Here is a 27,818-nt window from a genome sequence, read left to right on the forward strand (position 1 = left end):
AGGGGGCGAGAGCGTCGTCCCTCTGCTCTGCTTCATCCAAGATCCAGTAACTTTCTGTCCTCACTGCAGCTCTTCAGCAGGGCTTCAGACACGTTTTTTGAGTTTCTTGCCCAGGCAGCACATGCGGCGCCTCCACCCAAACAACCACGTGGTGCTCCGTTTTTTTTAGGCCCTGGCAGTTGCGGAATCGTAGTCGTCGCCTGTTCAATCCGTCCTCGTCCGTGTAACTGTTTGATAGAAAGGTGTGCCGTGTCTCTACCTTCTGCTCGCGCATACTAAATGTTTAGGTCTTTGAAAATAGTATACATAGATAAAAACCTAGTGGCTTTATGTTGACACATGCTCTAAGAAGCGACGCCGTGTTTGTCACGTGACAGTACGATGGAATGTTGCGTGGCCTGTGTGTCCGTTCGCTGTGACTCTGTGTCTTTTCCTCAGTCCCATTAGCCAGTGGAAAAATTGTAGTCGTCGACGTCTTTATGTTGGCAATACAAGTGGCAAAGTAGAATCTAGCAGCACTGGAAGAGGAGTGAAGGCCAGTTTCTGCCTGTCCAATGGAGTGTAGGTGATTGTCTGATGATTGGCAAGAAGAAGTGGAGGTTGTAAAGCGTCTTTTCACTGTAAGGAAGGACAGAAGAGAGGATTCCATCATTCCATCTCAGCTCAATGAAAGTAGGACAAGTGTGTGATGAAGATTCAAACTAATGACTCAGACTGGAGGTTGAAGCATTTTGACTTGGGGATTAACTTCACACATGTCAAACTTTCTTAAATGTCGGTCAAATTAAGAAGTTATTAAATAAAACAATTTACAGGATATTGTGTATATATATATACACACACAAGAGGGGTTTCATAGCATTAGTAGTGTCATCATTGGACTCCATCTCTCCCACGTCTGAGGGCATGGATGAATTCCAGAGACAATCCCAGAACACAAAGGTGGAGCGACGACTCACCAAGTAAACATCGAGGACAGAGCCATCGTCCCGGTCTATGTCCACGTCCATGGTGCTCTGCTCTGACGTGAGGCAGATGGCGCTGTCCTCCAAGGTAAACGTGGAGCTGGAGGCCAGGTCGTCTCTGCAACGGAGAAGCATATTGCGTGTAAAAGATAACGGCTGAAATAAAGCAGCCGTGCGAACAAAATTAACCACAGATCAGTGAGAGCAGTTGAATATGATGTGTTTAAGCTACAATATAATAATAAAAAATATAATAATATAAGCTTCAAATAAATGCATCGTAATTAATTTTTTACTTTAGCAGTGTCCAAGGAAGTGCTGTCATTCTACTTTCAACCACTAGGGGGCGACGTGAACACTGTTTTCCTCCTGTGTACGTCAGGTGACTCCTCACTTAATTCAGGAATGTGCTTTCATGCTTCTGACATGTGATTGCCCACTTTTGTACTATGAAAGCAAAACGTCTGTTAAAGAGGAGAGTCCGATTAAATCAGTGCCCTGTGATAAATGGACAAGTTTGAATATTTAAGGGCGTATTTTTTACAACAGCTCCTGTCCTGAAATGTCACTAACAGGCTTGTATTGTTGGTGGATACACAGCGCAGTCGCCACAGCAGCACATCCTCTTTTGTCACAGTCTTTCTGTGGCATAATGGCACAGAGTGAGACCGTGACAAAGCTGCCCTTTAAATATTCATGTCAACAGTTGACAGGACAATGTCAGGGCAGCAGCAGGTAACTGATGAGGAGACAAGACAGAGCAAGCCGCACAAAGGCGCCTCAGAGAGCAAACTAAACCCGACACTGCTGGACAGAAGGAGAGGTCAAAGATAGAAAGCCGGGGAGGGAGGGGGAGAATGGGGGGGCGCGAGGACAGAGTGTTCCAAAAGTTCAGAGGGACGCCCTGGACTGTAGGATGTTAAGAAAACCGGTTAACAGTGTTATAAAACCTGTTAATGTTACACTGAGGAGCTCGTCAAATCTGGATTTTCTGTTTGTCAGTCAATATTCTAGAATATCGGTGTAAACAGAGAACAAAAGTTAAGATCTACTTCAATCAGTGTAGGGAGGCAGTAGTCGAGTGGGTAGAGCTTCCGCTTAAGAAATAAATTGTTTCTTAAGCGGAAGAAATTGTTCCCCCCTCTGCGAAGGGTGATAATGTAATGTAAGTCGCTTTGGATAAAAGCGTCTGCCAAATGATCATAATGTAATGTAATGTAATGTATCAAAGCCCTGTGATTCAGCTGGACAGGCCTTTAATTACATGCAGAGGTTAAACTGAGAGGAAGTAATGAAGCACACTGTGATTTACGTGTGCGTGCCTGCCTGCCTGCGTGCGTGCGTGCGTGCGTGCGTGAGCATCCATTGGTACCTGTCCTCCGTTTGGTTGTCCACATTGACAAAGATGGAGGAGGTGGAGATGGTTCCCATGGAGCCCTCGTAAAAGCCCGGGGTGGGGGGCACCAGGTCCGGACGCATGTATGAGCCGAACACCACTGCGGAACAAACACATGCAACAGGAGTCAGTGTGGGAAAAACACACAAACAAACACAATTTCTTATTAAAACAGACGAACACCCCATTAGCCGACCGATGTGATGAACACAGCTAAACATTGCTCCACATAAGGAATCAATGAAGCTGGATCTCTTCGTCTTCTATTGACAAACAGTGGCGTATGAGACTTAACTGAAGCGACACACACAAACCCGCTGCCCCCGCTCCCCCGGTGTGGCGTCGGCTCATGTTGGCCCGTTCAGATCAAACACAAAGGTCACGAAGTGCTGCCAAGCCTCCGTCTCACTGACTGACGGCGCTTTACGATGGAAAAGATAAGATAACACTCTTCTCTTCTTCATGAGCCTAATGAAGCACAACTATGTCAATTATGTCCTTAGTAATGACCTCTGAGCTGTGTTTACTGCCGTTTCACCTGGCTGAGGTCACGGCTTCACACTAGCTACACTGTTGTAGCTACCAAGTGTAACGGCGCCATGGAAAGTGACGAGACGGAAACACCCACATCCAGAATGTTGCACCACATTTCACAAATAACAGAAATGTGCAATTTCACTCTTAAACAGACTTCTACCGCACAGCTCAACAGTAGGTTCCAACTCGGCTGCCATTGTTATTCCTGAACTATACAGCCGTGTCGCAAAAAACTGAGAAAGAGATGAACGCATCGTACGGCAGAGTGACAGCAATGGGAGTTCTTTCCTCAGATTGTAATTAGTCTCTTCTCATAGACTCTTAACTGTATAATAAGCAGGAAAACCTATTACCAGCAGGGGATGATTGAAGAATAAAACCCCTTCAGCTGCTGATGGATCACACGGAGTCACAGTTCTAACGAGGTAGCCTCCATTTGATTTCCTGAAAGGCCGCACGCTGCATCAACCAGTGACGGATGTGTCGGACCTCCCGTCGAGCCACAAATGGGAAGAATAAAAGCTGATGCGGCAAAGTCGGAGGCGTTTCGCAAGCGTGGGTGTGCAGGAAATATGACAGCGGAGCCTGAATGATGAAATCTACCCAGGTTCTCCTTTTCCAATAACCTCATTAATAATTCAGCCACTTCCACAACCATCCCTGAATGTTGTCAAATATTCATCAGGTACTGTAATGGAAATATGTCACAAATTCCTGCTGTAGCAAACTTTAGAATGAAATGAATGGAAAAGAGCAGGAATACGACATGAATTGGAATATTTGAGGTTTCCAGGTTGTGTGATGAGATTCTTGCTTCACAATAAAGATGGAATAGTATCACCATGTAGCTATAACAATAATTTATCCAATCTTTAAAAAGCCTTAAATAAAAGTGCTAGACGTGTTTCCCCAGCCGGATTTCCCTCAAATATTGCGTTTTAAACTAAGCGTACCATTTCCGTCCAGGCTGGCCAGGCTGCGAGCTCCTCCCAGCCTGTCTGTCCGCTCCTTCTCCTCGCTCCTGTCATCTGCCTGCGATGAAAGGATCTCCTGAGAGCACGACTTCAGAGCCGGGATGGAATTGCGGGTCCTCTTTGACGGGGAGGACCGGATGGCTGCGATGCAAAAGAAAGGGAACGATGAGGATTCGTGGACACAGAGGGAGACCGGCAGAGAGGAAACAGGAGGGCGATAATGAGAGAGTGAGAGAGAGAGAGAGGATTGCCCTGATGGAGCCCATGTTCACTTCTACAAAAGTAGCAGTAAAAAGACTTGTTAAACTAAATCGCCTCCTCACTGTGCATGAAATGAAATCTGCTCTGTTTCATCCTTTCATCTCCCTGTGATCGCTCTTGGCTTCATCATTGCCTTTTATCCTGTTATGTTTCACAGTGTGTGTGTGTGTGTGTGGGGTCCCTACACGATGACATCACACTGTCACTTCATTTGACCTTCCATGAAGGCAGAGCAGCGCTGGCACTGTTTCAAGGTTTTAGGGGCCATGACATCATGGCCCCTAAAGGATTTCACTGACTTTATCCAACTCACTGCTGTGTAATTGTGCCTCTGTCTGCATCTTCAGACACCTAAAATTCAACTTAAGCTCACAAATCTTGTATAATAACGGAGGAAGACATACAAATGTTGTTGTGGAATCAGGAGGAGATGACGCATAAATAACATCCTTACTACTCGATCTCATGGTTTTAGAGCGACGACAAGGAAGACACAAAGTGATCAACCAGCAAACTTACGGTGCGTCTTCCGGAACACCCGCGTGCTCATGAACTTGAGGAAGCGGCTGGCGTAGAACCCGGGACGATGCACCGAGACAGAGTCCTGAGGGGCAGACAGGGGAGAAGACTTTGAGCAGGAGAATGTAAGAGAATGAAGAGCTCGTTCATTAAAGCTGCAGTATCCCACTTTGCGTGTGTGTGTGGCGCATATCCACTTACGCCGTCGTACACCAGAGCTTTCCACGAGTGCTCCAACTTCTTAATGAACCTGAGGAGGAACAAAACAAAGAGCCCGGTCACACTCCTATCCACTTTATGCTCCATCAATCCCGATAGACATCTCCGTTTACACTACGTCTTTGAATGAGGCAACCCAACCGAAATGAGGCAGGTTAAGTGGGAGACAAATTGTCCCTCTCGTCTCCTCCCTTTCTCTCAGGACATAAAATCAATGTGTAAATAAGGTTTGAAAGAAGAAAGTGCTTTGTCCAGACAGAGGTGGGTTCCTAAATGGTTTTTTAGGTGTGTGAGGTCGTAATTCAGCATTAAAAAGGGTCTTGGATGTCTTAAGTGAAGGTTTAAGGGATCTACAATGTGGAAATGTTGTTAGATTGGATAATATTCAGGTAGATCTAAATGACATCATGGCCCCAAAGGTCAACAGATAAATTGCCACGTAGATCAATATTCTATTCAGTCATCATCAGGTAGAAGCAGTATTGGAGCTGTAAAGTTTTATACCTGTACGACTGCAGGATGTCGATGATACCCAGGAAGATGAGCAGCTTTTCCTCTTTGAGGGTTTTGGCAGGAATGCCGCCCATCCTGGAACAACAACACAGACACACAAACGATTTTTAAATGAGGAATGGGACCAGAGTAATAGGCAGAGATGAAGTGACTGTGACGACTTGTCACATATGCTCAGGACAAACACACTATCCAGTCACAATCCTCTGTTTCTCTCCATTATCAAGACCGTAAAGCTTTTAACAAGAAGTGGCCACTTTGTGCGTTCATATCAATTATGTAAACCCACAACATCCTTCTGTCTGAATGAAGTGTCTGTTAAGTTTGTATCATTATGAGCGTGTGTGCGTTTCTAAGGTAGAATGTGTGTCTAAAGTGACTAAGAGGTCTCACGCTGGTTTACTTTAGTATGATTTCTGAATTATTTACCCTTTAAACCTCCTGTTTACTGCTGAACATCCGTCTATTTGCTGTGTGTGGAACTAAGATGCTACACTAAACACAGCTCTTCTATCTGTGTGTGCGTTTGTGTATTTGTGTTCTCTTATTAATGTCATTTTATAAGTATTCATGTAGGAATAATCCCATGCAGTCAGACAGTCAGCGATCACATCTGATGTCCTTCAGTGACGCACTGTGATGCTTGAACCGCTGTCAAATAAAGCTGATACACCTCCGCACTTTTACAAGTGTTTGTAAAAGAGGCTCTTACATTATTTACATTTGTGTGTATTGCAGTAAATGCGCGGAAACAGTGGCTGTGTTTGTCTCTGTGTAGCCATGGTTATACAGTATGAAAGCACGGTTGTATAACAGTGACGGCCGCTGTGAGACTGAGAGTGTGAGAGTCGCCAGAGGGTGTACATTACATCCAACGTGTGTGTATATAATGCGTGTGTGCTTGTGTGTGTGTGTCCCGTCCGAGCCCACTCACGTGTCGTCTGTGGCGAGGGCTTCGGAAGCTTTGCCGTCTCCCTGGATGGACTCCAGGGCGGTGGAGTAGAGGACCCTCTGACCCACGGGTCTCCTCCCGTCCCCGCCTGCCTGGCCCGACTCCCCTCCATCTCTGTGGTGGTGGTCCGGCACGTGCACGCCCAGCAGCAGACTGTAGTCCATGATCTTAAAGCTCTCCAGCACCTGCAGGAAGTCACAAATCTGTCACATGAATCTGCACCGGTTCACCAGAGCCACAGTACAAAGAGACGAATGCTGACCACGCGTTCCAAAAGCCAAACTGAGGTCTTTAATTTGTTTATTTTGTTGGAAAACTGACTGAAAGTAGACTGAGAGATCACATCCTCGTCTCTTCAGAGCCTGCGAGCAGACGGCACACTGAAATCCCACGATCCCGCTGCACCATTCAATGCCCTTTCCCCCCGAAATCAAAAATGTTTGCTTGTAAAAACTATTCTTTAAAGTTGTCAATTGCAGTAACTGGCTCCTGGCACAGTATGATGTCATGCTTCCTTCAGAATGATTTTTTTCCTCCACAGCACTTTAAAGTTTCCCTCGCTCGTGTCGTTTCCGAGCGTCTGTCCCACTTGTTTAAGATGCAAAGACGCGGCAGAAATGCAAAGAGATTCCAACATTTAACACTCATTTTAAACTGAAATGTTTAGGCCGTGTGACAGTATCATCATGTATTATCGTTCGTTTTAGCCCCGCCCACCCCAAGCTGTCGGGGGCCTCTGATCTGTAATCCATCTCTGCCTTTCGCCCCTTTATGGCACATACAGCAAAACCATCTCTCTCTCTCTCTCTCTCTCTCTCTCTCTCTCTCTCTCTCTCTCTCTCTCTCTCTCTCTCTCTCTCTCTCTCTCTCTCTCTCTCTCTCTCTCTCTCTCTCTCTCTCTCTCTCTCTCTCTCTCTCTCTCTCTCTCTCTCTCTCTCTCTCTCTCTCTCTCTCTCTCTCTCTCTCTCTCTCTCTCTCTCTCTCTCTCTCTCTCTCTCCCCCTCCCCCTCCCCCTCCCCCTCCCCCTCTCCCTCTCCCTCTCCCTCTCCTCAAAGTCCACAACATCAGCAAAAGGAATTCTCCCCGTAAAGCAGTCTGGAGCTAAACAAACACGGTGGCTTCTCCACACTGAGCCAAGTGTTACACATTGACCAGCTTGGAGGAGCCTTTCACCCACTTCCACCGCCTGTGCAGAGACCAGGGTGCCAGGGAGGAGAGAGGAGTGTGCTGGATCTCGGTATGGGGGTCAGGGGTCACCGCTGGGCTTGGTCAGGCCTGATCCGTGTGGCGTTTGTGTCCGGATTGGAAAGAGGTGTTTCCCTTCAGAGGAGTGACACTGGGTTTGACTCAAAGTATTTACAAGCTTAGGGTGGAGAAGCCAGTCCAGGACATAGAGAGAGACTTTGTCCCACTGACACGCCGCCTATCAGCTGTCCTAAGAATTCCTTAATGTGTTTGAGTGTAAGTGTGTGTGTGTGTGTGTGTGTGTGTGTGTGTGTCATTAGTTTATAGAAAAAGGCAGAAAGAGGGAGCCTGGAGGTTAAGGAATGTCTGTCCTTACCCTATCAAGACACCAGCACAGTGACTCAGACTGTTGGAATGTTCACAATCGCTCTCACTTACACTGCACAAATAACACATCTGCATAGACAGCAGTGTGAGCGCGCATCCCTCCTCCAAGACCCCACAATCTCCCTCTCCACATACGGCTTCGACTCTCAATGATGCAACCCATCCAGCTCTACAGAAGCTCCATCCCCGAGTCATTTCATACGGACAAACTGACCGACGAGGCGGAGCTACAAGTCGGTATCACGTTTCGAAGACAATCAGAGAACTCCGCGACCCAGAAACCAGAGGAAACTGGCCTGTTTGTGTGAAGAAAAGCCGGCCGGCAAACAGCAGGAACCTATTTTCTCTTCCTATCTTTCCATATTTGCAATACATGGTCAACAAAGGTGAGACATAAATAGTTTGACCTACATATACGTTTCTGTGCCGTATTGAGCCAAACTGACAGGCGCCTGGTGTCGTATTTACACAGACAGACACACACACACACACTTAATGGGCGACTCAAACATTGGGGCTTTTGTTTGAGCACTGCCTTTTCCATATCAGCAATTTGCATCCCCTCAGTTCAACTCCCCCAGCCTATTCAAACAGCATTTTGAATAGAGCCACACACACACACACACACACACACACACACACACGCTGCCTACAGAAGGCCATTACTGGGTGTAATGGTTCCAGCTCTCCCAGCAAACAAACAAACAATCTATCACAAAAAGAAAAGAGCTGAATTTTCCCAGCAAAATAGAAAGATTCTCCTATATTATTGATTAGCGTGTGCAATACTTGGATACATGACAACCAAAGGCCAAAAGATACAAGGGGTTAATTACAGCGCCACCATCTTGCCCACCCGAGTTTCAATGAAATCCGTTTATACGTTTTTGAGATTTCCTGCAAACACAGAGGAAAACATAACCTCCTTGGCAGAGGTATAAAGGAAGATGGAGCTTGTTGATGTGGTGTGTGTGCTTGTGTTGATGTGGGACAGGAATTGGCTTAGATTGAAGTGTGTGTATCTATGTGTGTGCGTGAGAGGAATGAAACAAGGTAAGCGGAAAGACAGATCCTTAACAAATCTTTGATGTTTCTTCAGCTTATTCCGCCGTGAATCACTCCTCGTCCTCCCGAGTGTTCCGCTCTGTGGTGAAGCTCACACACTGCGGAGCTTTTAAAAGGCTGAGTGTGTGTGTGTGTGTGTGTGTGTGTGTGTGCCAAGGAGACAGAACACAGAGCCTCTTCACTAGCACTGATCCTGACTATATGCTGACTCGCGTTACAATCACGTTCTCAATCACGGGGGGGGGAATCACCTAACCGCCAAATAGAAGGTAAACATCACGGTGTTTGTTAGAGCGCCACCATCAGGCTGAATGAAACAAAAAGGGGAGTGCAGACAGTGGACTTGGTTGGGGGACCTGTTGCTGCCCCGTCAGCCGCCGGTCTGATATGACTGAGCGAGTGAGAGAGGCCATTGTTGTCTCCGCATCACATGGCCGAGGATACAGTTCATGCTTGTTCACCATTGGTCACACTGGGCAGTTACGCAACGCATAGTTTTCCACCGACCACGCGTGCATTCCTGAGTAATCTGAATCTATTTATTTCTGCGCGTGCTTTGGATGCGAAATGACTGCAATCTTATTTCAGGAGTACTCTTCCTCGTCTCGCCATAAGCTCTATGCCCTCGGCGCCATCGCATCATCAGATACGCGACGCTCTCCTCCGATACAAATCACACACACCGGTGGTAACACACACACACACACACACACACACACACAACACCCCTCCCCCCCTGCAATGATCTCTGCCTACTGCATTCATTATTAATGTCTGCTGTTGTTTTGGCATTTTGACGGTATCGGGGGAGCAATGGATAAAGCAAGGAGCGCTCCTAAAAGGGAGATATAGAGCAAATGCTCTGCTCTCCCGTCTCGCCCTCTCATCCCTTTGCATTTTCTAGTAAAGCTCAGCTGCGACCTCACATACTCCTACAGAACAGAATTGGTTCAATACTCAAACCTGTGGAGAAAGAGCTTCAAATGCTGCCCAGTGGGCACTTTCATTGGACCGCCCCCCCCTCCCCCTCCCCTCTGTGTTTTGGCCCTGCGGCTTCTCCTCGGGGTGAAGGGGTTAACTGCTTACTCATGGAAATGGAGATTCTGCTTAGAGGGCATTTTGTTTCCCACTCAGGAGGTGAGAGCAGGAAGCCATGACAATAACAAACTATACAGCTCAGAGTCTCCAACAGCTGCTGCTCAACAGTCTCACACACACACACACACATGTGGTCCACACAGGTACGCACATTCATATACTGGAGTATGCTTTTCAGGCACTGCATGTCAGGGGATATGTGTGTCTGTGTGTGTGTGTGTGTGTGTGTGTGTGTGTGTGTGTGTGTGTGTGTGTGTGTGTGTGTGTGTGTGTGCGTGCGTGTGAATGTTGCTAGCTTCAACATGAAGAAGAACTGACTTAGCAAGTGGGGAGGATGAGGAAATCACTCTCTGTTCCTCTGAGTTTTGAGGGTAAAAGTACAAGAACACACACACACAAACACACACACACGTGTCACAAAACAGCCAAACTCCAATGAAGACTGAAGAACGTTTGTCCAGGACTGACCGCAGATGATTCAACGAAACCGGAAGCAAAGTTTAGAATGCAGATGCTGGTACTTTAAAAACGCTGATACATCTGAAAAGAATGCAAAAACTAAAATAATTCAAATTTACTTAAAAACAGACACAAAAGCCAAGAAGAAGAAGCAGAGGAAGTAGATTTGGCTTATTTCAGCAGCTTTTTGTTCGGTTTTGATTGTTTTATTTGATGCAGGTCGCGGGTCAAGGTTTCTTTACCAAATATAGAATTGTTCCTCGTCTGCAATAACAAAAATCATAAAATTCACATGATCCCTTTGCTCTTTGGAATCTTAGCTGCACACACACACACACACACACACACACACACACACACACACACACACACACACACACACACACACACACACACACACACACACACACACACACACACACACACACACACACACACACACACACACACACACACACACACACACACACACACACACACACACACCCCCCCTCCTGTCACCGTCTGAGTGAAAGCAGACGTGTCACACTCCAGTCTCTCTGCTGTTTCAGGTCATTTGTTCTGTCTGTTTTCATGCCTTTAAGTAAAAAAGCAGTGAGGCGAGGGAGGAATGGCCGCCTCCGATTGGAGGACCTTTGGGGTCGAGCCGCGGGTCTCTCACGCTGCCCGGGATCAGGTCTTAATCGCGCTCAGTGTTTGGAGAGCTGTCACGCAGCTGAAACACAGCAGCAGAGGAGAGAGGCGAAGAGCGACAGACTGCAGATGGAATAATGTGTGTGTGTGTGTGTGTGTGTGTTTAAGCTTCCGTATTAGGCTACATGAAAGAGGAGTTACTGACGTCCCTTAATTAGGCCGCTTTGTCCCTTTCAACCTGGTCAGATCCTCCACTTTGGCGCCTGACCTCATCCTTACACATTGCATAACTCAAATCAAAGCAGGGGAATTCCAGACAGACACTTTCTCGAGATACAAACAGGAATGTCCACTGTGATAACGCCGACCTGCTCCCTTCACCCTCTGCACTCAAAGCTTCCTTCTGTGTTTTTTTTTTTGACCGTCCGCCTGTAGAAAAACACCGTTTTTGCAGGTCAGCTGTTTGTTGACATTTTTGCTTTTGTTTATCGATAATTGAGATGTCAATGTGGACGATCAAGAGGTGCAATTGAGCTCAGGTGCTGAATTCTGGATTAAAAGTCTGCACATGCTCACGGACACATTTGCGCCGTCCAATTTCATATCGTATAGTTTCTTTATAGGACAATGCTGCTGTTTTATCTCCTCAGCAGTCTGATGAGCGCCCGGCCCGCCCCTGCACCTACCCGACAGTCTCTCTGCAGCGTCTTCATCAGGTTGTTGTAGGTCTCCGGGTCGAAGTAGAGGCCCTCTTCGTGCATATCCTGGAAGTCCAGATCTTTGTAGGTGGGGCAGGACTTCTCCCTCTCCTTCCTGGAGGCTCGCCGCTTGTAGGTGGACCCCTTCAGGTCGTACTTGTAGTGCATCTTGACGGAGCGCGGCAGCACGTTGTTCATCACCACCAGTCGGATGTTGATGCCTCCGGACTGGATGCAGTACAGGCCGTAAAATTTGGGCAGGAGCGTCCGCGGGTTCTGGTTCAGGTTCTGTGAGGGAGAAGATTGCGATCGATGTGGGGTTTTTTACGCTAATTCCGTAGATGAAGACGTATCAGTGCGGTGTCTCACCATGTAGTATCCTGGTAGTAATCTCTGCAGAAACTTAGCCTCTTTGTGCTGGACGGTTTTAATGATGAACTCGTCGTCGCTGGTTAGGTAGAAGAGAGAGCCGCTGGCCCCGGGGTTGACCAGCTCGATCAAAGGCTCGTTGACCATCGAGTACTGAGGGAGGAGAACCATGACAACAAACAACTTCAGCATTGCACAGATAACAATCGCTCTCACTTGTATCCTAATACGCCCCAATGCACAGGAGCAAACAGAAAACGCCACTTATTCAAAAGAGTTTATATGGAAAACGTAATGAAACAAAGATGTTACACCACAGTTTAACTTTACACCATCTGTTCTTCATGCATGGTACAATGCAAGTCTGGGTGGTCTGATATACGAGCGCCGGGTTTTCTATTCAGACACTGGTTTCTGTTTTACTGTAACCGGGGGCATCGGGTTTCAATCCCGGCCCGAGATCACAATATTCTGTCTGTGGGTGCTAAGAGACATGCAAACAAGCTGCCGTGACTTAAACGGTAGAAACGTGACCTCCAAGGCTGCGATTATCATTTGCAGAGCATCACAAGAACAACAGGGAACACATCGAGACAAGTAATGCACTCGGAGAGAATCTTTATTGTTTATTTAAGAGTTTAATGCGGTTTAATCAATGAATGTTTCTGCTTGAGTGCCAAATTTAATCCGAATCCAATAACTACTGTCAAGGTTAGTGCTGTGGCGGACGGACAGACAGACTGAGAGCATTTGCGTTCAGAAGCGCTGCAGAATAGCGTATGTGTGAATGTGTGTGTGCTCCCTTTTCATTACACTGTCACGGCCTCTGAATGAATTCATACACCTCAAGGCCGTCAATCATGAACACATCCATCCACAATAAGCATCCGTCCTCCCTCTGCTGCTTCAAATCATCTTTCATCTCTTCCACCGCATTTTGTCTTTCAGCTTTGTCTTTCTTTTTTTTTTTAAACACACTGGGGGAATATCATTGTTAACTCCACTGACTCAGATGAAGATTTGAGAGACGTGCAGGTGGAACATAACAACAGGCAGAGTCCTGTCTTACCAAGTAGTCGTCCGGTTTGATCCCAAACAGGTCCCTGAAGTAGCGGAATGCCAGCGGGGCGTAGGTCTTGAAGCGGAAGTCGGGGTAGTGGTGTGCCGGGGTCAAGTTGCTGCCCTCACTGGTAAAACAGAAACAGAGTCACACATTAGACGCAAAATTCCTGGTTCCTTGTTCCTTAGGCGTGGTTTGTCACAGTGATAGATTCAGTGTAATCTTGATAGACTGAACTGATTTTAATTAAACTTCTACAGTGACAGCTTCGCCTCAGATCAATAAGTTTTGTCAATACTTCTTTCCAAGTGCAGGTCATTTCAAAGGTTCACTCTGAAGGGCTTATTTTGCTGAATGAGGTGGAACTGTGGAGTAATAGTGTTTTATTTCCTCGTCTCTTTTCTCTTGCCGTGTTTAATCCGTTTGATATTATTTAGCAAAAGTGTGAAATGAATGAATGGGATTAATGTCACAAACACAAATGACTCCCATGCCATACAGGCCTGAACAGAGGGGAAGCTGAACCCTTAACACTGAACCTTTGTGCATGTGTATCCAGGCTAGCGACTCCTGGTACAGTGAGTGTATCAGCATACACACACACACACACACACTGCATCACCAGGCTTCAGTAAAGTCATCTATGGGAACTCAGATTAACCAGTATTGTCGTGACAAACTGGCCAGTGTAGAGTTCTTCGCCTGGAGACAGACGACGGGTCTGATTACTGGATCCAAACAAAACCAAGCAGCGCGGCTGACACACATGAGCCTCCAGTGTGACGGGCGAGAGAGGCGAACAAAAAAAACACACAAGAACACACTCTTTTTTTATTTTGGCTCCACTGTCCAGACTCTCCTGACATTATCAGACTGGCACAGCTCTGACAAAGACACACCCTGTTTTGTAACCCAGCTAACTCTCTTTCTCACACACACACACACACACACACACACACACACACACACACACACACACACACACACACACACACACACACACACACACACACACACACACACACACACACACACACACACACACACACACACACACACACACACACACACACACACACACACACTCTAAATCAACCTTACTGACCCTAAATCCTGAAGAAGCTGGCTCTTGATGGATTAATGGCTCAGGACCCTTCGAAATCGAAATCTATTTCGTCCACCAAGGACATTATAGGTTTTCAGTCGCCTTTGTCTGTTTGTTTGTTTGTTGGCAAAAGGTTATGGATGGATTTCCTGAAATTCTGTTGGACCTGAACCAGGATGGCACTCATTCAATTTTGGTAAAGGTCAGCCTGATGGTGGCGCTGGCAGTCACAGCCACTTCTATTATCATAGCCATGGTTCAGTCAATGCCCGATTCATTTGTATTTGCACTCACTAAACACCAACTTGCTGTCTTATTGTAATGTTTTGGATTGTTTAGTGGGGAAGGAGGCTGCCGTGCTGGTGTCCTATTCAGTAACAGGATCTTGGACGACAGCCTGACCCCAATGTGCAACACTACACCTGTGATTACTGCACAATGAAATCTGACTGCTGTGTTTAGTGACTAACAGCAGGAACAGATATGTGACGTTGCGCAAAGCTACCGTCGCCGACCTGCAGTCTGCGATGGCGAATGTAAACTTTGCATAGGAGCCATTTTGGTGACACACTGCACCTGGAAAATGTTTCATTCAGGCATATCGGAGGAGCGTCTGCGTTTCCGTGTTGTGTTCAGTGTTGTGGCATGAGAGTCATTGAGCCTTGTGGCGTCTCCAGCCGTCCAAAACGAGACTGACTGAACAAACAGAGGAGGAAGAGTGGAGACAGAGGGGAGCAATAAAAGCAACGGAGAGCTCTCCATCACTAAGCCGCACTCTCAGGATGAAAACAGAGAGCTGGGCTTTGTGTTATTACAGAACAAGACAGAAAACACAGAATACACAAGTAAATACACGATACAGAAGTGTTTTGTATGAGCCTGAGCAAGCCTGAGCAGGTTTTAAACCCTCATCAATGTCCAGCCCAGACTGGAGTCATGCTGTTAGCTGTCACTGAGGAACCTGCCAGTGAAACAACAGTGTGCGTGCGAAGACCAGGTTTGCATAAACCATCCAGAATTTGCATATCCTGATGCTCAGAGACAAACCACAGAGGACATTTCCTGGTTGGACTCTCCCATCTCTCTACCTGAAGCTTCAGAGTTAAAGACATACAGGAAGTTGGTAGTTTGGTAGTACGTGACACCTTCATCAGCTCATCATCAGCACTTTTATGTTAACACGGCGTCTGCGTCAGGATTAGCCGGATTTGAATGTAAGCATGATCACATGAGTCATACCTTTAAAAGAGTTCCTGCTTCGGTTGCATGAGATGTTTACTTAAAATGAACTCGGCTGAGGTGACAGACTCTGCTAACACACAGGACACTATAGCGGTGAAGCAGGAGTCCAGGGAGACGTTTGTCCTACAGGCCGGCTGCACCTTTGACCGCAGATTTGAAGAAGCTTTAATGGCAAAGCCCACGGAGTACCACACCTGTTCCCTGTGTACCTTGAATGGCGTCTAGTGTTATTATACTACTATTAGTATTAGTCTTTATATTGGCTAGGCTGTGAGATGAGCACAGGCTGATGACGAGCAGTCTAAGGTTAAATGACTGTTGAGATATAAAGCTCAACCACAGCGACCAGAGGGAGTCGTCCCATATGAAGAATACAGTGCTATTTATACACATAACAACATTCTGTGGGCATAAATAAATGAATTAAGTGTGTGTGTGTGTGTGTGTGTGTGTGTGTGTGTGTGTGTGTGTGTGTGTGCGCATATTCATATAGACTAGGCCTAGAATAAGTCATGTAAAATGCCAGGCAGTTTCTGTATGAGTATGAAAGTGAATGGAATTTCTGTCTGAATTTATTTTCCATTTATTCGAGTCATAAAGCTGCGATGATGCAATTGAGCCGTTCCTCTAACGAAAAAGATTCACAGCATCTTAAAACCATATTCTAAAGCTGGTTTCCAAAGCGTCGCTCCACAAAAGGACTCATGACTCAGGTCTGAAAAGCGTTCACCACTTCCTGTTTTATGGCATTTTTGAGTGAGTTGGCAGATACAGCAACATATCACTGACCTGGGCAGACAGACGCTCTCCACCACATAAAAGTCTTGCATCAGGACATCTCTGTCAGGTTTGGAGGTGAGGTTGCCCACAGTGTAGCCGATGCCCAGCTGAATGGCGCCCTTCAGGGCCGACGATGTGGTCTACAGGGGGCGAACGGATGAGAAAACAACACGTTAGGAGGCTGTGGAACAAGCTTCTCCTGCCCACTTTGTCCTCGTGGAATCATAACCTGAGCAGTTCTCGCTATTTAGAATACGCTTCACCCAAACTTTTACAAGCTCTTGCAGGCTGCAGGGACACAGACAGACATGACGCCAGGACAAAAAGACCTTTCAGTGTTTTTTGGGTTACTGGCTGCTGAAATAGTGACAGCCCTGTATTTTTACGAAGGAATTACGTCTCAAGTAAGAAAAAAAAATCTGTGACCAGCACTTGAGTGATCTCTGGCAGCGAGCCTGGGCAGGGGTCGGGACATTATGTGCTGCAGACAGACATTTATAGGGACTCAAGCGACTCACAGGCTCAGAAGTTAGAAAAAAAACAAAAAAACAAGAGCAGTCCAGAAGAAATATTATGAGAGCAGCTTCACAGTCGTCATAGGAGCCAAAATTAAACAGAATCAGAGCACTCCTTGTATGAGGAGGAGGCCGGTTACCTTCTTATAAGTTTTCTCTCTGCTCGTGCTCCATTGCCCTCCCATCCCATTTTCTGTTGTGGTAGACATCTGACAAACAGAAATAACACAAAAATCATTTAAAAAAAGTCCGAAATATAGGAATCAAAGTGCTGATTGAGTCTTTAGACAGAGATTGTACAGAAGCTTCTTCATCTGACTAACCTTGCTTGAAGAAAAGCTGTGCCTGACAAACGCTGATCAGGGCCACATCTCCTCCGTCGTCACGGTGAGCAGAACATCAGGAGGGTCTGATCTGAAGGTGGGAGGGACAAACAAAACAATTAGCAGTTACACTCAGCTGTGACTTGAGCTTTGATGTGACGACGTAGGAGGAAGAAACTTAATTAACTCCGGTCGGCTGTCGTTGAGTGCACGAGGGAGGCCATGTAAGCCGTTTGTAAACCCTCGCTGATGAAATGGCCTGCAGCCGGTCACTCGAGACTCACGGACTCGCTCGCCTCCACTTTATTAGAGACACCTGCACAATCCCAATGCAACATCTTTGCTGCCGGTCTGCGCACTAGTAAAGAAGTAAACTGCAGGCTTACAATTAGTGCCACTTTCCCTGTTCATCATCTTGAACTTTCTCTCTCTTCCATAGAACTGTGACAGGCCTGGTGTGTGTGTGTGTGTTGGTTAAATAACACTCCATAAAGCCCACAATAAAACTGCAGATCCTGTGTGTGTGTGGCGTAATGAGCCCATGGCCTCAGGGTGAAAGTGACCTGCAGCTGCTCTGCTCCGAGCACAGCCGACTCCTTATTGAAACACACACACACACACACACACACACGTCTGCTCTCCATTAATCACACTGCAACACTCGGCTCTCCATCTCCCTGCCTTATTCTCAGAAAATAGGAGAGAAACTTAATGAATCTATGACGTGACGAAGCGGATGTGTGTCTTGAGTGAGCAGGGATGCAGACACACACACACACACACACACACACACACACACACACACACACACACACACACACACACACACACACACACACACACACACACACACACACACACACACACACACACACACACACACACACACACACACACACACACACACACACACACACACACACACACACACGGCAGGTCTGCAGTCACCCTGCAACCTGCATATCAATGCACCTGCGTGTCTCAGAGCTGCCAGCTCGCAGCTCTTCCTCATCTGTCTGGAGCCAGCGCTCCGTGGTCACTCTTCACCCCTCCACTATGTTCGCAATCGCCATCAAATCAGATTCTACGTATTGAGTGTAAATCAGGCAGTGTTAAATCTGGTCTAGTCTGAGTCCTGTTGAGAAATGTTCTTACGCATATCAGTGGGAAAATGGACTAGCTGAATGTAATTTCAAATGAGGCACAAAAGGATCTGGCAACCGCCTTTTTTCAAGTTTCAAGTCTGCTGGGCAAACTTTTTGGCCTAGTTTCAGTTTATTTATGTATTTATACAACTTACAGATGCTTGGGTGTTGCTGCAAATTGTTTCTCATAGTTACAGAATGTCAACAAAACACAAAATGACGTCTCTCCGTTACGCATGTGCCAGGCTCAGGAGTACTCAATCAACAAAGTCTTACTCAAACTGGGAACTGCAGCTGTTTGTTTTTTAGTGCATCCCCTCCTCACCTTCTGGGAACATCTAGTCTATCGTTTCCCTCTCACACTGTAATGTTTACCCATCCTGAATTTAAAAGACTGGCTTGAGCGGCGTGACATTGAGGCGTGAGAGTAAAAACTAATCGACTTCATCAACAACGAGCTGTGCGATCACTGTCTGAACAAGTCTTTCCTGTACATGAGGTTATTATAGCATCTGCTGCACACGTCTGATGTGAGGAATAATTAGCGCGTTCCCCCCCGATCACTCTTAGCGGAAGACATTTTGGCTGCGTGAAAAGAGGAAGGTAGAATCAACTTCCTGTTCAAGTAAATGGGTATATTTTTCAGTGAATTGGTAAAAACTGTTCAAAGTAGTGATTTTACATCGAGTGTGTATGAATGATAGACACACACAGGACCTGAAATCATCTTTTAAAAACTCTCCCTCTCCCTCCCAACAGGACGCTTCTAGAACAAACCCATGAGAGGCCCACACAGCACCACTGTTGTTCCCTTATCAACAAAGACAGACAGACGGGCAGTCAGGCAGGCAGGCAGGCAGATGTATGGACCACACCATCCTATTTCACAAAACTCTGCGAGTCACATACAGAAAGTCGCCGTTCACTTGGTCCAGAATGACATGACTGAATGCTCAAAATCCAAAAATCAATGACTTTGAACGGTAAACATGGCTGTTTTGTGGTTTGGATGAGAGCCAAAGAGGTAAAATTATACGTCTGATGGATGAGGATGCGGGGCATTAAAGACTCGGCGTTGACGTGGTTCTGAACGACACCTAGGTGGAACGATGACGCAAAATCAATAGGAGCATTAATTTGTGCGTGTGTAAGTGCGTGTGCGAGTGTGTTTGTTTTCCGTGCCTTCAAGCAAGTCAGGCAAGGTAACATAAGGACCTGTGTGCGTCAGCAGTCAAATCCAACACATCACAACCCCACATCTGCACAACAGGTGGAGAATTCACACACACGCACACACACAGTTGTCCACTTAAAGAGTAAAAATGCCATTTCTTGGCAGTTTCACACAAGGTCAGTCACACATTTCCCCCCTCATCTCATCCCTCAATTTTCTCCTTCTCCACCTGCACTCCTCCTCCTCCTCCTCCTCTTCCTCCTCAGAAACTCTACCACCCTTCAAACAAACACACTTGTGTGCAGATCAAACACTGGCTCTCATAACATTTCTGCTCTGTGGCTTCGGTGATATTGCCAAGGGTGCCAGACGGCCTCTGTGGAAGTCAAACAGCCACATGGTAGCCAAGCAGCTTACGTAGCTGAGGGCAGAAACTGGCTTTGCAGTCAGATGAAAAACAGATCTCGTACGCCTGGAGTGTCACAGAGTCTTAGCAGTAGTAGTCGTAGTACTCCAGAAGCCACTATTAGTTGTTTTTGTAAATGAAGTAGGAAAATGACTTCATTCTCTCTGTGGGGTGATGCGGTTAGTAAGGGGTTAATAATTCAATTGTATGTATTGTATCCAACGAAGTGAACTGAAGCAGCTTGGTCCTCTGCAGCTGATACCAGGCGAAACAGCATCCAGCTAAAGCCTGCGTCATGTTTGAGATGAGGGGAACAAATCTGCGTTGGCCCAGTCTAGCCAGTTTGTATAACTTAAAGAGATCTTTTGTCTCGCTGTAAATTGTTACAGATGACCACATAATTGATGAATAAAAACACATCGTGTAAATAATATATAGAAACAGATGATTGTCTTTGTTTACTCGCGTCTCCTCCTCAGCTTCAGGGAATATGGAGCCATTCGTTTCCCTCTCACAGCGTAATGTTTACTCATAATGTTTACTCATTATTTAATGGTGCGACTCTACAGAGGTTCTCCAGCCGTCGACTTGATCGTGAACGAGCTGCGCGATTAGAGTCTGAAAAACCCCTCGCCGACACTCTGCTTCATCTACCTTAGCTTTTCTTTTGACCTGGTTCTGTTTGATTTCAGTCCCCCCAGATAATATTGGATGACTGCAGCAAGAAAGGAGACATAATGGAGAATCAATATCAGGGCAGTAATGCAGGAGGCTGTGTGACCTTCACTGCCTCCCACTCCCAGGTGTGACATAAGCACAGTTATCTGGATTAGGATGGATACAATCAAGACAAAGCCTGTACAGCTCACACACACACACAAACACACACATTACTCCCTAATGAGTCACTCTTAAATTTACAACACTTTAATTTACGTTTAAGTTCATTTCCGGAAATCAAAACTACGGCTGTTTGAGTGACAGCAGGATTGCATCATTGACTTTGCTCCCTCAACGGTGTAAAATAGTGGCTTCTGTCGCGTCGTCGTGCTGCAGGGTAAACAAGCATCAAACGTCCGCGCTCCCCTGCGCTCCCCAAGCAGAACAGATCAGTCTTACAGATGACAATAACAAAGAGGTGGCAGGCAGACAGGCTCACCCACGCTCACATCAAGACACGCACAGATCAATCCCCCTGGCTGCTTATGGATGTTTCAAGAACGCCTGCGTGTTTCTCTCAAAACGAGGGTGAGGCGAAGAGTGGAGGCCCAGAGAGGCTAGAGAGAAGCTGGGATCGAATGAATACAATGTCAAGCGTGTAGGTCTCCCAAGGACAAGTAGTAGTTTGTGATAATTGATCGAAAACTGTGGTGATGTAATAGAAACTGTTTGGCAAAATGGCCAGGACCTCCATAGATGAATACCAATACATCCAAAGATGCACCTTTTTGATTGATGATGATGTTGTTGTTGTTCTTCCCTGGATTGTGTCGAACCTGCCCACCAAGTTTCACTGAAGACATCATTCCCTTTTTGAGATATTCTACTAAAAGACAAACGAAGAAACACGTCCAAAACCATAACCTCCATTGCCGGGGCAACGAACACAGCACATCCAACAGCTCAGCCAGGTCAACTTCAGCCTGAAACCACAATCCAAATATACCTAACCACACACACACCGGTGACAAGCTCATACATATGCACATGTCCTCAAGCCTCATCCGTTTCCTGTCTGGAGTAAAAAGGTGTAAAACTGTATAATTCCGGATTGTTTTGGTTCCATTCCATATTTCCCTGTTTCCCCCTGGAGGTGTGTTTGTTTTCAGAAGGATGAGCTGTGCGGCAGTCTTGTGTCTGCCCGTTATGCAGCACTGCAGAGCTGCGAGAAGAGTGTGTGTTTGTTTGCTTATGTGTGTGTGATGAATGACTCACAGTATGTCTTAACAGGTGTGACACGGACATAAAGAACGGGAGCACTTAGCAATGGGGACAGCCACTGTACCTGACACGGGGCAGAGTGTATCTCTTTGTGTGTGTGTGTGTGTGTGTGTGTGTGTGTGTGTGTGTGTGTGTGTGTGTGTGTGTGTGTGTGTGTGTGTGTGTGTGTGTGTGTGTGTGTGTGTGTGTGTGTGTGTGTCCAGCTCGGAGCACAACAACACCATAAATCCAAGTATCAAGTATTTTAGTAGTTAATAGAATGATCTTAAATGCAACGGTGTGCATGTTGCAGGACCAGGCAGCTGGCTCTGTGTATTTCCTGTGTGACCTTTTGGCAAAGGCAATGCAGAGTGAGACAGTAGGTGGGAGGGAAAGAGCGGAAAGTCGTTTGTTTAATGACTTCACTACAGACTGCTACAACCTTAAGATTTAGCACTAACAGAAGATGAGCAAGAGGGAGAGGGGGAGAGAGAGGGAGAGAGAGAGAGAGAGAGAGACTCATAATGAAAGATGTCATCATTTCATTGATTCAGTTTCTCCCCTGCAGCAGCAGCCATCACATCTCAAATGTGCTACTACGACACACATCTGCATTATCTTCTCTTTTTTATGTGAAAACAACAGATGGGCTCAGCCTCTTCTTGCTCTCAGCCTCATCCACAGCACCTCTGTGCTTCTGCTTCTTTGTTGTGCCAAGCTGACTTTATGGCATCATTCCTGCCATTAACTGGGCTGGAGTGTGGGGTCATATTGCAGAATAATCAATTCCCTGTCATCTTAATGAGATGTTTTGTTGGTTTAATTGAGTAGTTGTTTATAATCCAAGAACCGCGACAGTCCTAAAGTTGCCTCTCTGTAGCCCAGCTGTTTGCCACGTACATGAACGGGTGAGAAACACTTACTTACTTCCAAATGCGGGTGATAACATAAGTGAAGCACATGTAACAGCACTCTATGGTAATACATGTATGAGAATACGAGAATAACAGAATGTATTCATTTCGTCAGGCGAGAGAGAATGTGAGGAACTCAGCAGAAGACTGTGTGTGTGTGTGTGTGTGTGTGTGTGTGTGTGTGTGTGTGTGTGTGTGTGTGTGTGTGTGTGTGTGTGTGTGTGTGTGTGTGTGTGTGTGTGTGTGTGTGTGTGTGTTTGTCATGCAGCGAGCGTGTCTCTCCCTCTCTCTCTCTAGTCCCACTCTGCATGAGAAGCATCGTGTCGGAGGTCACCCTCTGTCCACAGTCACATGATGCCAACTGGGGGGATGGAGGAGGGGTCAAAAAGAGAGAGAGAGAGAGAGAGAGAGTTGCCCATCCCAGCCAAGCCCACTTTAGCCTCACTCCTGTCATGGAGTCCAAGGTCCTCTATCCTCCCTCAGGGTCTGCATTATTATCTGCACACGAGCTGGTTGTTGCTGTCAGAAGTGGTTACTCATGGGGGCCAGAGGGGATGGAGCTCACCTGCCTTCTCCCAGCTGAGAATACAAGCTGAAGGAGAGCCAAAGAGAGAAAAAGGAATCTCGACAGCACCTCCATTCTTTAACTCTGTACTCCTATTTCTTTGTCTTTGTCACCCTCGCTTTCGATCTCTGCCGCCTCACTCTTCGTGGAAGGCGCAGCAGAGCCACAACAACGAGCCATGACAGCAGCAAACATCATAATGCCCCGGCTGAAGCTGGATTCCTTCGAGGCTGCCGTTTGAAACAATCGACCAATCCGTACGCAGAAGAGTGCCGCTGTCAACCAATTAGGGCTGCACGGCTCCTTTGGGAGACTTTTCGCTATCTGAAAAGTTGGTGGGGCCAGTGACTGGGAAACTCCCCCTCAGAGGTCATTAAGATCAAAGCGATAACAGTGGGAAAGTCTACATCTACATTCAGCTGCTCCAACATAAGTGAAGGGCATGTTAACAGAGCCGACAGTCTTCCTACGATTAACATACCTCTGTGCAGACATGGGAGGTTCACAATTCAGTCAGCGCTGCACTGAGGGACAACACGTCCGCTCACCTCACATCAACCAGCGTTACATAAGGAGGCGTCACTCTGGACTGTTGTGGCAGTTTGGCTTTTCAAGCAATCGCCTTATTTTCACTTTAAGCACAAGCAAACAATCAGACACTACGTTGAAATGGATCTGCCACATATAAATACAAGCTTATAGCAATTTAGATTCATGTGGGCCTTTATAATGCCCACAGAAAAACATTACAGGGTCCTGATTGAGTCGTGGTTGCTATCTGTAGTACAGTATGTGGTATGTGCTGACATTAGTGCAGCCTGTCTGATGAATAAGCACAATGAAACAGATAACAGAGGGAGGGCAGAGCTCGTGAACAGAGGCGATACCTCGCTGGGTCAATAGAGAATGTGGCTCATATTGCTCAGCCGGAGGCAAAAAGAACCTCACTGACAGCGTTTATTCTCCTTCCACCAGAGAAGAAGGAAGCTCCGGATCCCCGGCCGGAAACTTTAGGGAAAACAGCAGTCACAGTAGCACAATTAATGAAATAATGAGTCCATGTGCAGACTACCTAACTCACACATGAGAAGCTGATAGTTTATTGGCAGATTATTGTTTTAATCTGTCATTTTTTGACATACAATCTATTTCTTGGTTACAGCACCACAAGTGCAACGAGTTCTTTCTTTGTTCCATTCTAGAACATGAACAGCATTCATTAGAGCTCATACCTCTAACAAGGCCGAACAAGCATAAACATTAGTTTTCTTTGAATATCGTGTCCTAAAGGGAAAACAAAGTCTATAACTAACAACATTTTTCTGACATTTTTCAATATAAATGCAAGTTCCCACCCTCTGAGCTCCACTTCAGCGGCTGTTGCGTGTTTCTAGCCCTGTGTGTCACTCTACAACAATTTCATACTTTACTCTGCCGTTGTTATCAACAGAACATTTGAAGAAAAAGATGAACAGATGTTTTCTCATATTATTTTCAATCAATCTGTAAATAATCCCTGCTCACATCCATGACACGCTGCTCTCAGTCCCTCACTCTGCTGTCGGAGTCAAATGAAGCTCATCTGCAGACAGCCGATACTTGTTATCATGAATATTGCATGAGCCACAAACGGAAACATGAAAAGCTTGGCAAGGAACTGATGAAGCTGAGATGAGGGACTCCAGGAAGAATAACTTTTTAAGCCCCTGGGACATGGCACATCAGCTTTTGGACCTTGAATGTAACACTGTAGAACAGAAAGGGAGGATCCTGGGAGAGAGGAATTAGCAGGAAGAGCAGTCACACTTGACTCGTTAACATTAGCTGCTGCCTGATTTCATTATAGCAAGACGGTGAGTTGTTGATTAGCACAAACATCTTGAATCCGTCAGGTCAAGAGCACAGCAGTCAGTCCACTATCATCACCGAGCTTGACTTATGTAAGGGCCTCAAATGAGCCTCATATGCTTGTTATTTTGGTCCCGTCATTACTGTGGCCCCATGGAACAGAGCAGGCACAGTATGCAGGGCGCTCCTTGACCCAAAGTCACAAGACTGTACTCAAAACCTACAGATGTTAATTGCTCTGCTACCTCTTCACGTGACGCCAATACAACAGGATACATGTCAACAGCTCAGGGAGGAAAAGATTGGACGTGAATGTTTACAGTGGAGGGAGTCTGATACATAAGGGAGTGAGGAAAGGTAATGTCCGAGACTCTGGGAGTTGTACGAGATGGACAATACCAGTCTGAGCTGCAGGGTTTTATATAAATGCTATTCCTGATTGTGATTGAAGGCGCCCTAGTTATCTTATTTGCCCCTTCAGACTTTCACCTCTTCCCATAAATCAAAAGGGCTTAAAGCAATGGAACCTGCTTGCCCTCAGATGACAACAATGACACACAAAGGATTATTATTACCGTTATATTCCTCTGTCCTGATATTATCAATCAGCCCTGAGTAATCAAAAGTAATCACAGCTTTAAGACACATTTCAGTCGTACTCTTCAATACGTTTTCCAGTTTGAGCACGACAGCAGCTGTGGCACTTGCTCGCTCGACGGTGGAAAATATTACATAATGCTTGGACACTGCTCCCTCCGACAGGCAGCCTATCAGTGAGAGAGCAGCAGGCGGCACAGCGCTGGAGCTCAGGTATTATTCCCAAGGAGAGCGCAGAGGATTTGCATGTACTTTTCCCTTTCAAATACACTCTGGCCTGCACCTGGCCCCCGGTGACACCGAGTCCACTCCCGCCCAGGCAAATCAGTTGGGAACAGGAAGTGCATAAGGAAACCACAGACTAATGTCCCACTTTGATGTCTACCTACTGAATGTCGTGGCCCGATTCAGAGCCAATCCACTGACAACACATAAGAAGCTCATAGATAAACTTGAAATATGTCTAATTTGGGAGAGGAAACAAAAACAACAGAAATATGAGCTCATGTCTCACAACAACAGACAGTAAACATGATCACAGCAAATAATGGATAACTTGAGAAGCTTCTTTTTCGGGGGGTCCATCTGTGTTTTCACTGTTGTGTCTATTTCAGAGCCTCAGTCCTGTTATGATTTGGGTGCTGGGGTGGATCAGGGTGGAGGAGAAATGTAGCACTTTACTGCAAATAGCTGTGATGGTTTGGGGTGTGAAGTGTAACTCCGCATATGCAGTCCACAAGGCCTTAGATACGAGATCTGTATGTGTGGAGATCTAAGACTTCTTCAGAGTCTGCATTACCCAACTTTTTGACTTGCTTAGCTCATTTCCCATAAACAGCCATTATAAGACAGACAGTGAAGAAAGTGAGGAAACAATTTGAGCAAGTTGCAGCCACGTCAACACAATACTTCCCCATTAATTGGAAACAGCAGTCAAAAGGGGAAAACAGCAACTTTTCACGTGTTCAGATCATTTGATCATGATTTCTCACACATAAATTCCACATTTTACATTGACTGGAATTGGATTTGGTCACAGAAAATGATCAGAAAAAGGTTGTTTACTTACATTATTTAATCATAATATTGTCTATTTCCGTGTATGGTTGTAAAATCCACAAGCTGCTTCCCAAACTTCCAGGAATCACATATTGCATGTTTGTATAAAAATTCTGATATTAAACAATGATGAGCAAACAGTGATTCGTGTTGCTAAAATGCGTCAATTCCTTAGAAAAAATCTTAGTGAGGACAGGGACAAGGGGACAAGGGGACAAGGGTGTCCTTACCGGGACTGAAGCTGCAGAACGCATTTATAGGAACGATTAGGACAAATGTAGCATATATGTGGAGATAAATGTGTTACTTTGACCCTGATGGACAGTTTAAACACACACACCTGCAGTTTAACGTCCACCTGCCGAGTTAAACCAGGACCCCATAATAACACGCAAATACCATCCAATAGTCCCATTGTGAGCATATGGACTTAATTGTACATGATGTGGCGCCTCTCAAACGCAGAGTGGTCTTACCAGCCAGTCGTCTTCTCCTTAGTTCTGCTGTGGTGATCAGTGGATCCTGCTGCAGTCCGCACAAACACAAACCACCAAACGGCCTCCAAACAGCGAAATGTGGCGGAGACGAACACACGCACCGAGGGTCTCCACCGCAGACTGACAAGTGAGCGACTGCGGAGACTCGCTGAGCAGCAGCATAAGCTCAGCTGAGTCCAGCCCTGCTTGTACAAACACACACAGACACACACACACGTTTGCCACTGCATAGCGTGCGTGCGGCTCAAACGCGCCACCTGCAGGCTAATGGACGCTCTTCTTCTCTGCTTCCCGGGTTCACTCCTCCTAATGGTAAACAGACTGGACTTGTGTTGATTTTTTTTTTTTATTGTAGAAAACGTTTCATATGACAACGCGCATTAAAGTTAGAAGTAGCAGTTAGAAGTAGAAAACAGTAAAAAACAGCATAAAATCAGA

The 27,818-nt window shown here is 46.1% G+C and overlaps 1 protein-coding gene across 1 annotated transcript; it reads right to left on the reverse strand.

The window, feature by feature from the left end:
- On the reverse strand, window positions 1–27,743 carry pip5k1bb (phosphatidylinositol-4-phosphate 5-kinase, type I, beta b). The gene is made up of 15 exons (XM_076151085.1): window positions 27,360–27,743; window positions 17,256–17,346; window positions 17,073–17,141; window positions 16,427–16,557; window positions 13,300–13,417; window positions 12,231–12,383; window positions 11,850–12,149; window positions 6,319–6,521; window positions 5,376–5,459; window positions 4,854–4,902; window positions 4,653–4,737; window positions 3,852–4,013; window positions 2,338–2,461; window positions 960–1,083; window positions 1–618 (listed from the first exon to the last, which is right to left on the reverse strand). Exons 3-15 carry the CDS (start codon window positions 17,139–17,141, stop codon window positions 616–618), a joined length of 1,605 nt encoding a protein of 534 aa, XP_076007200.1. The 5' UTR covers window positions 17,256–17,346; window positions 27,360–27,743; the 3' UTR covers window positions 1–615.
- Between the last annotated feature and the right edge of the window lie 75 nt (window positions 27,744–27,818).

Source organism: Genypterus blacodes, unplaced genomic scaffold (assembly GCF_046128005.1).
Source record: "Genypterus blacodes isolate CSIRO-AG114 ecotype Tasmania unplaced genomic scaffold, CSIRO-AGI_Gbla_v1 ptg000053l_1, whole genome shotgun sequence".
Lineage (NCBI taxonomy): Eukaryota > Metazoa > Chordata > Actinopteri > Ophidiiformes > Ophidiidae > Genypterus > Genypterus blacodes.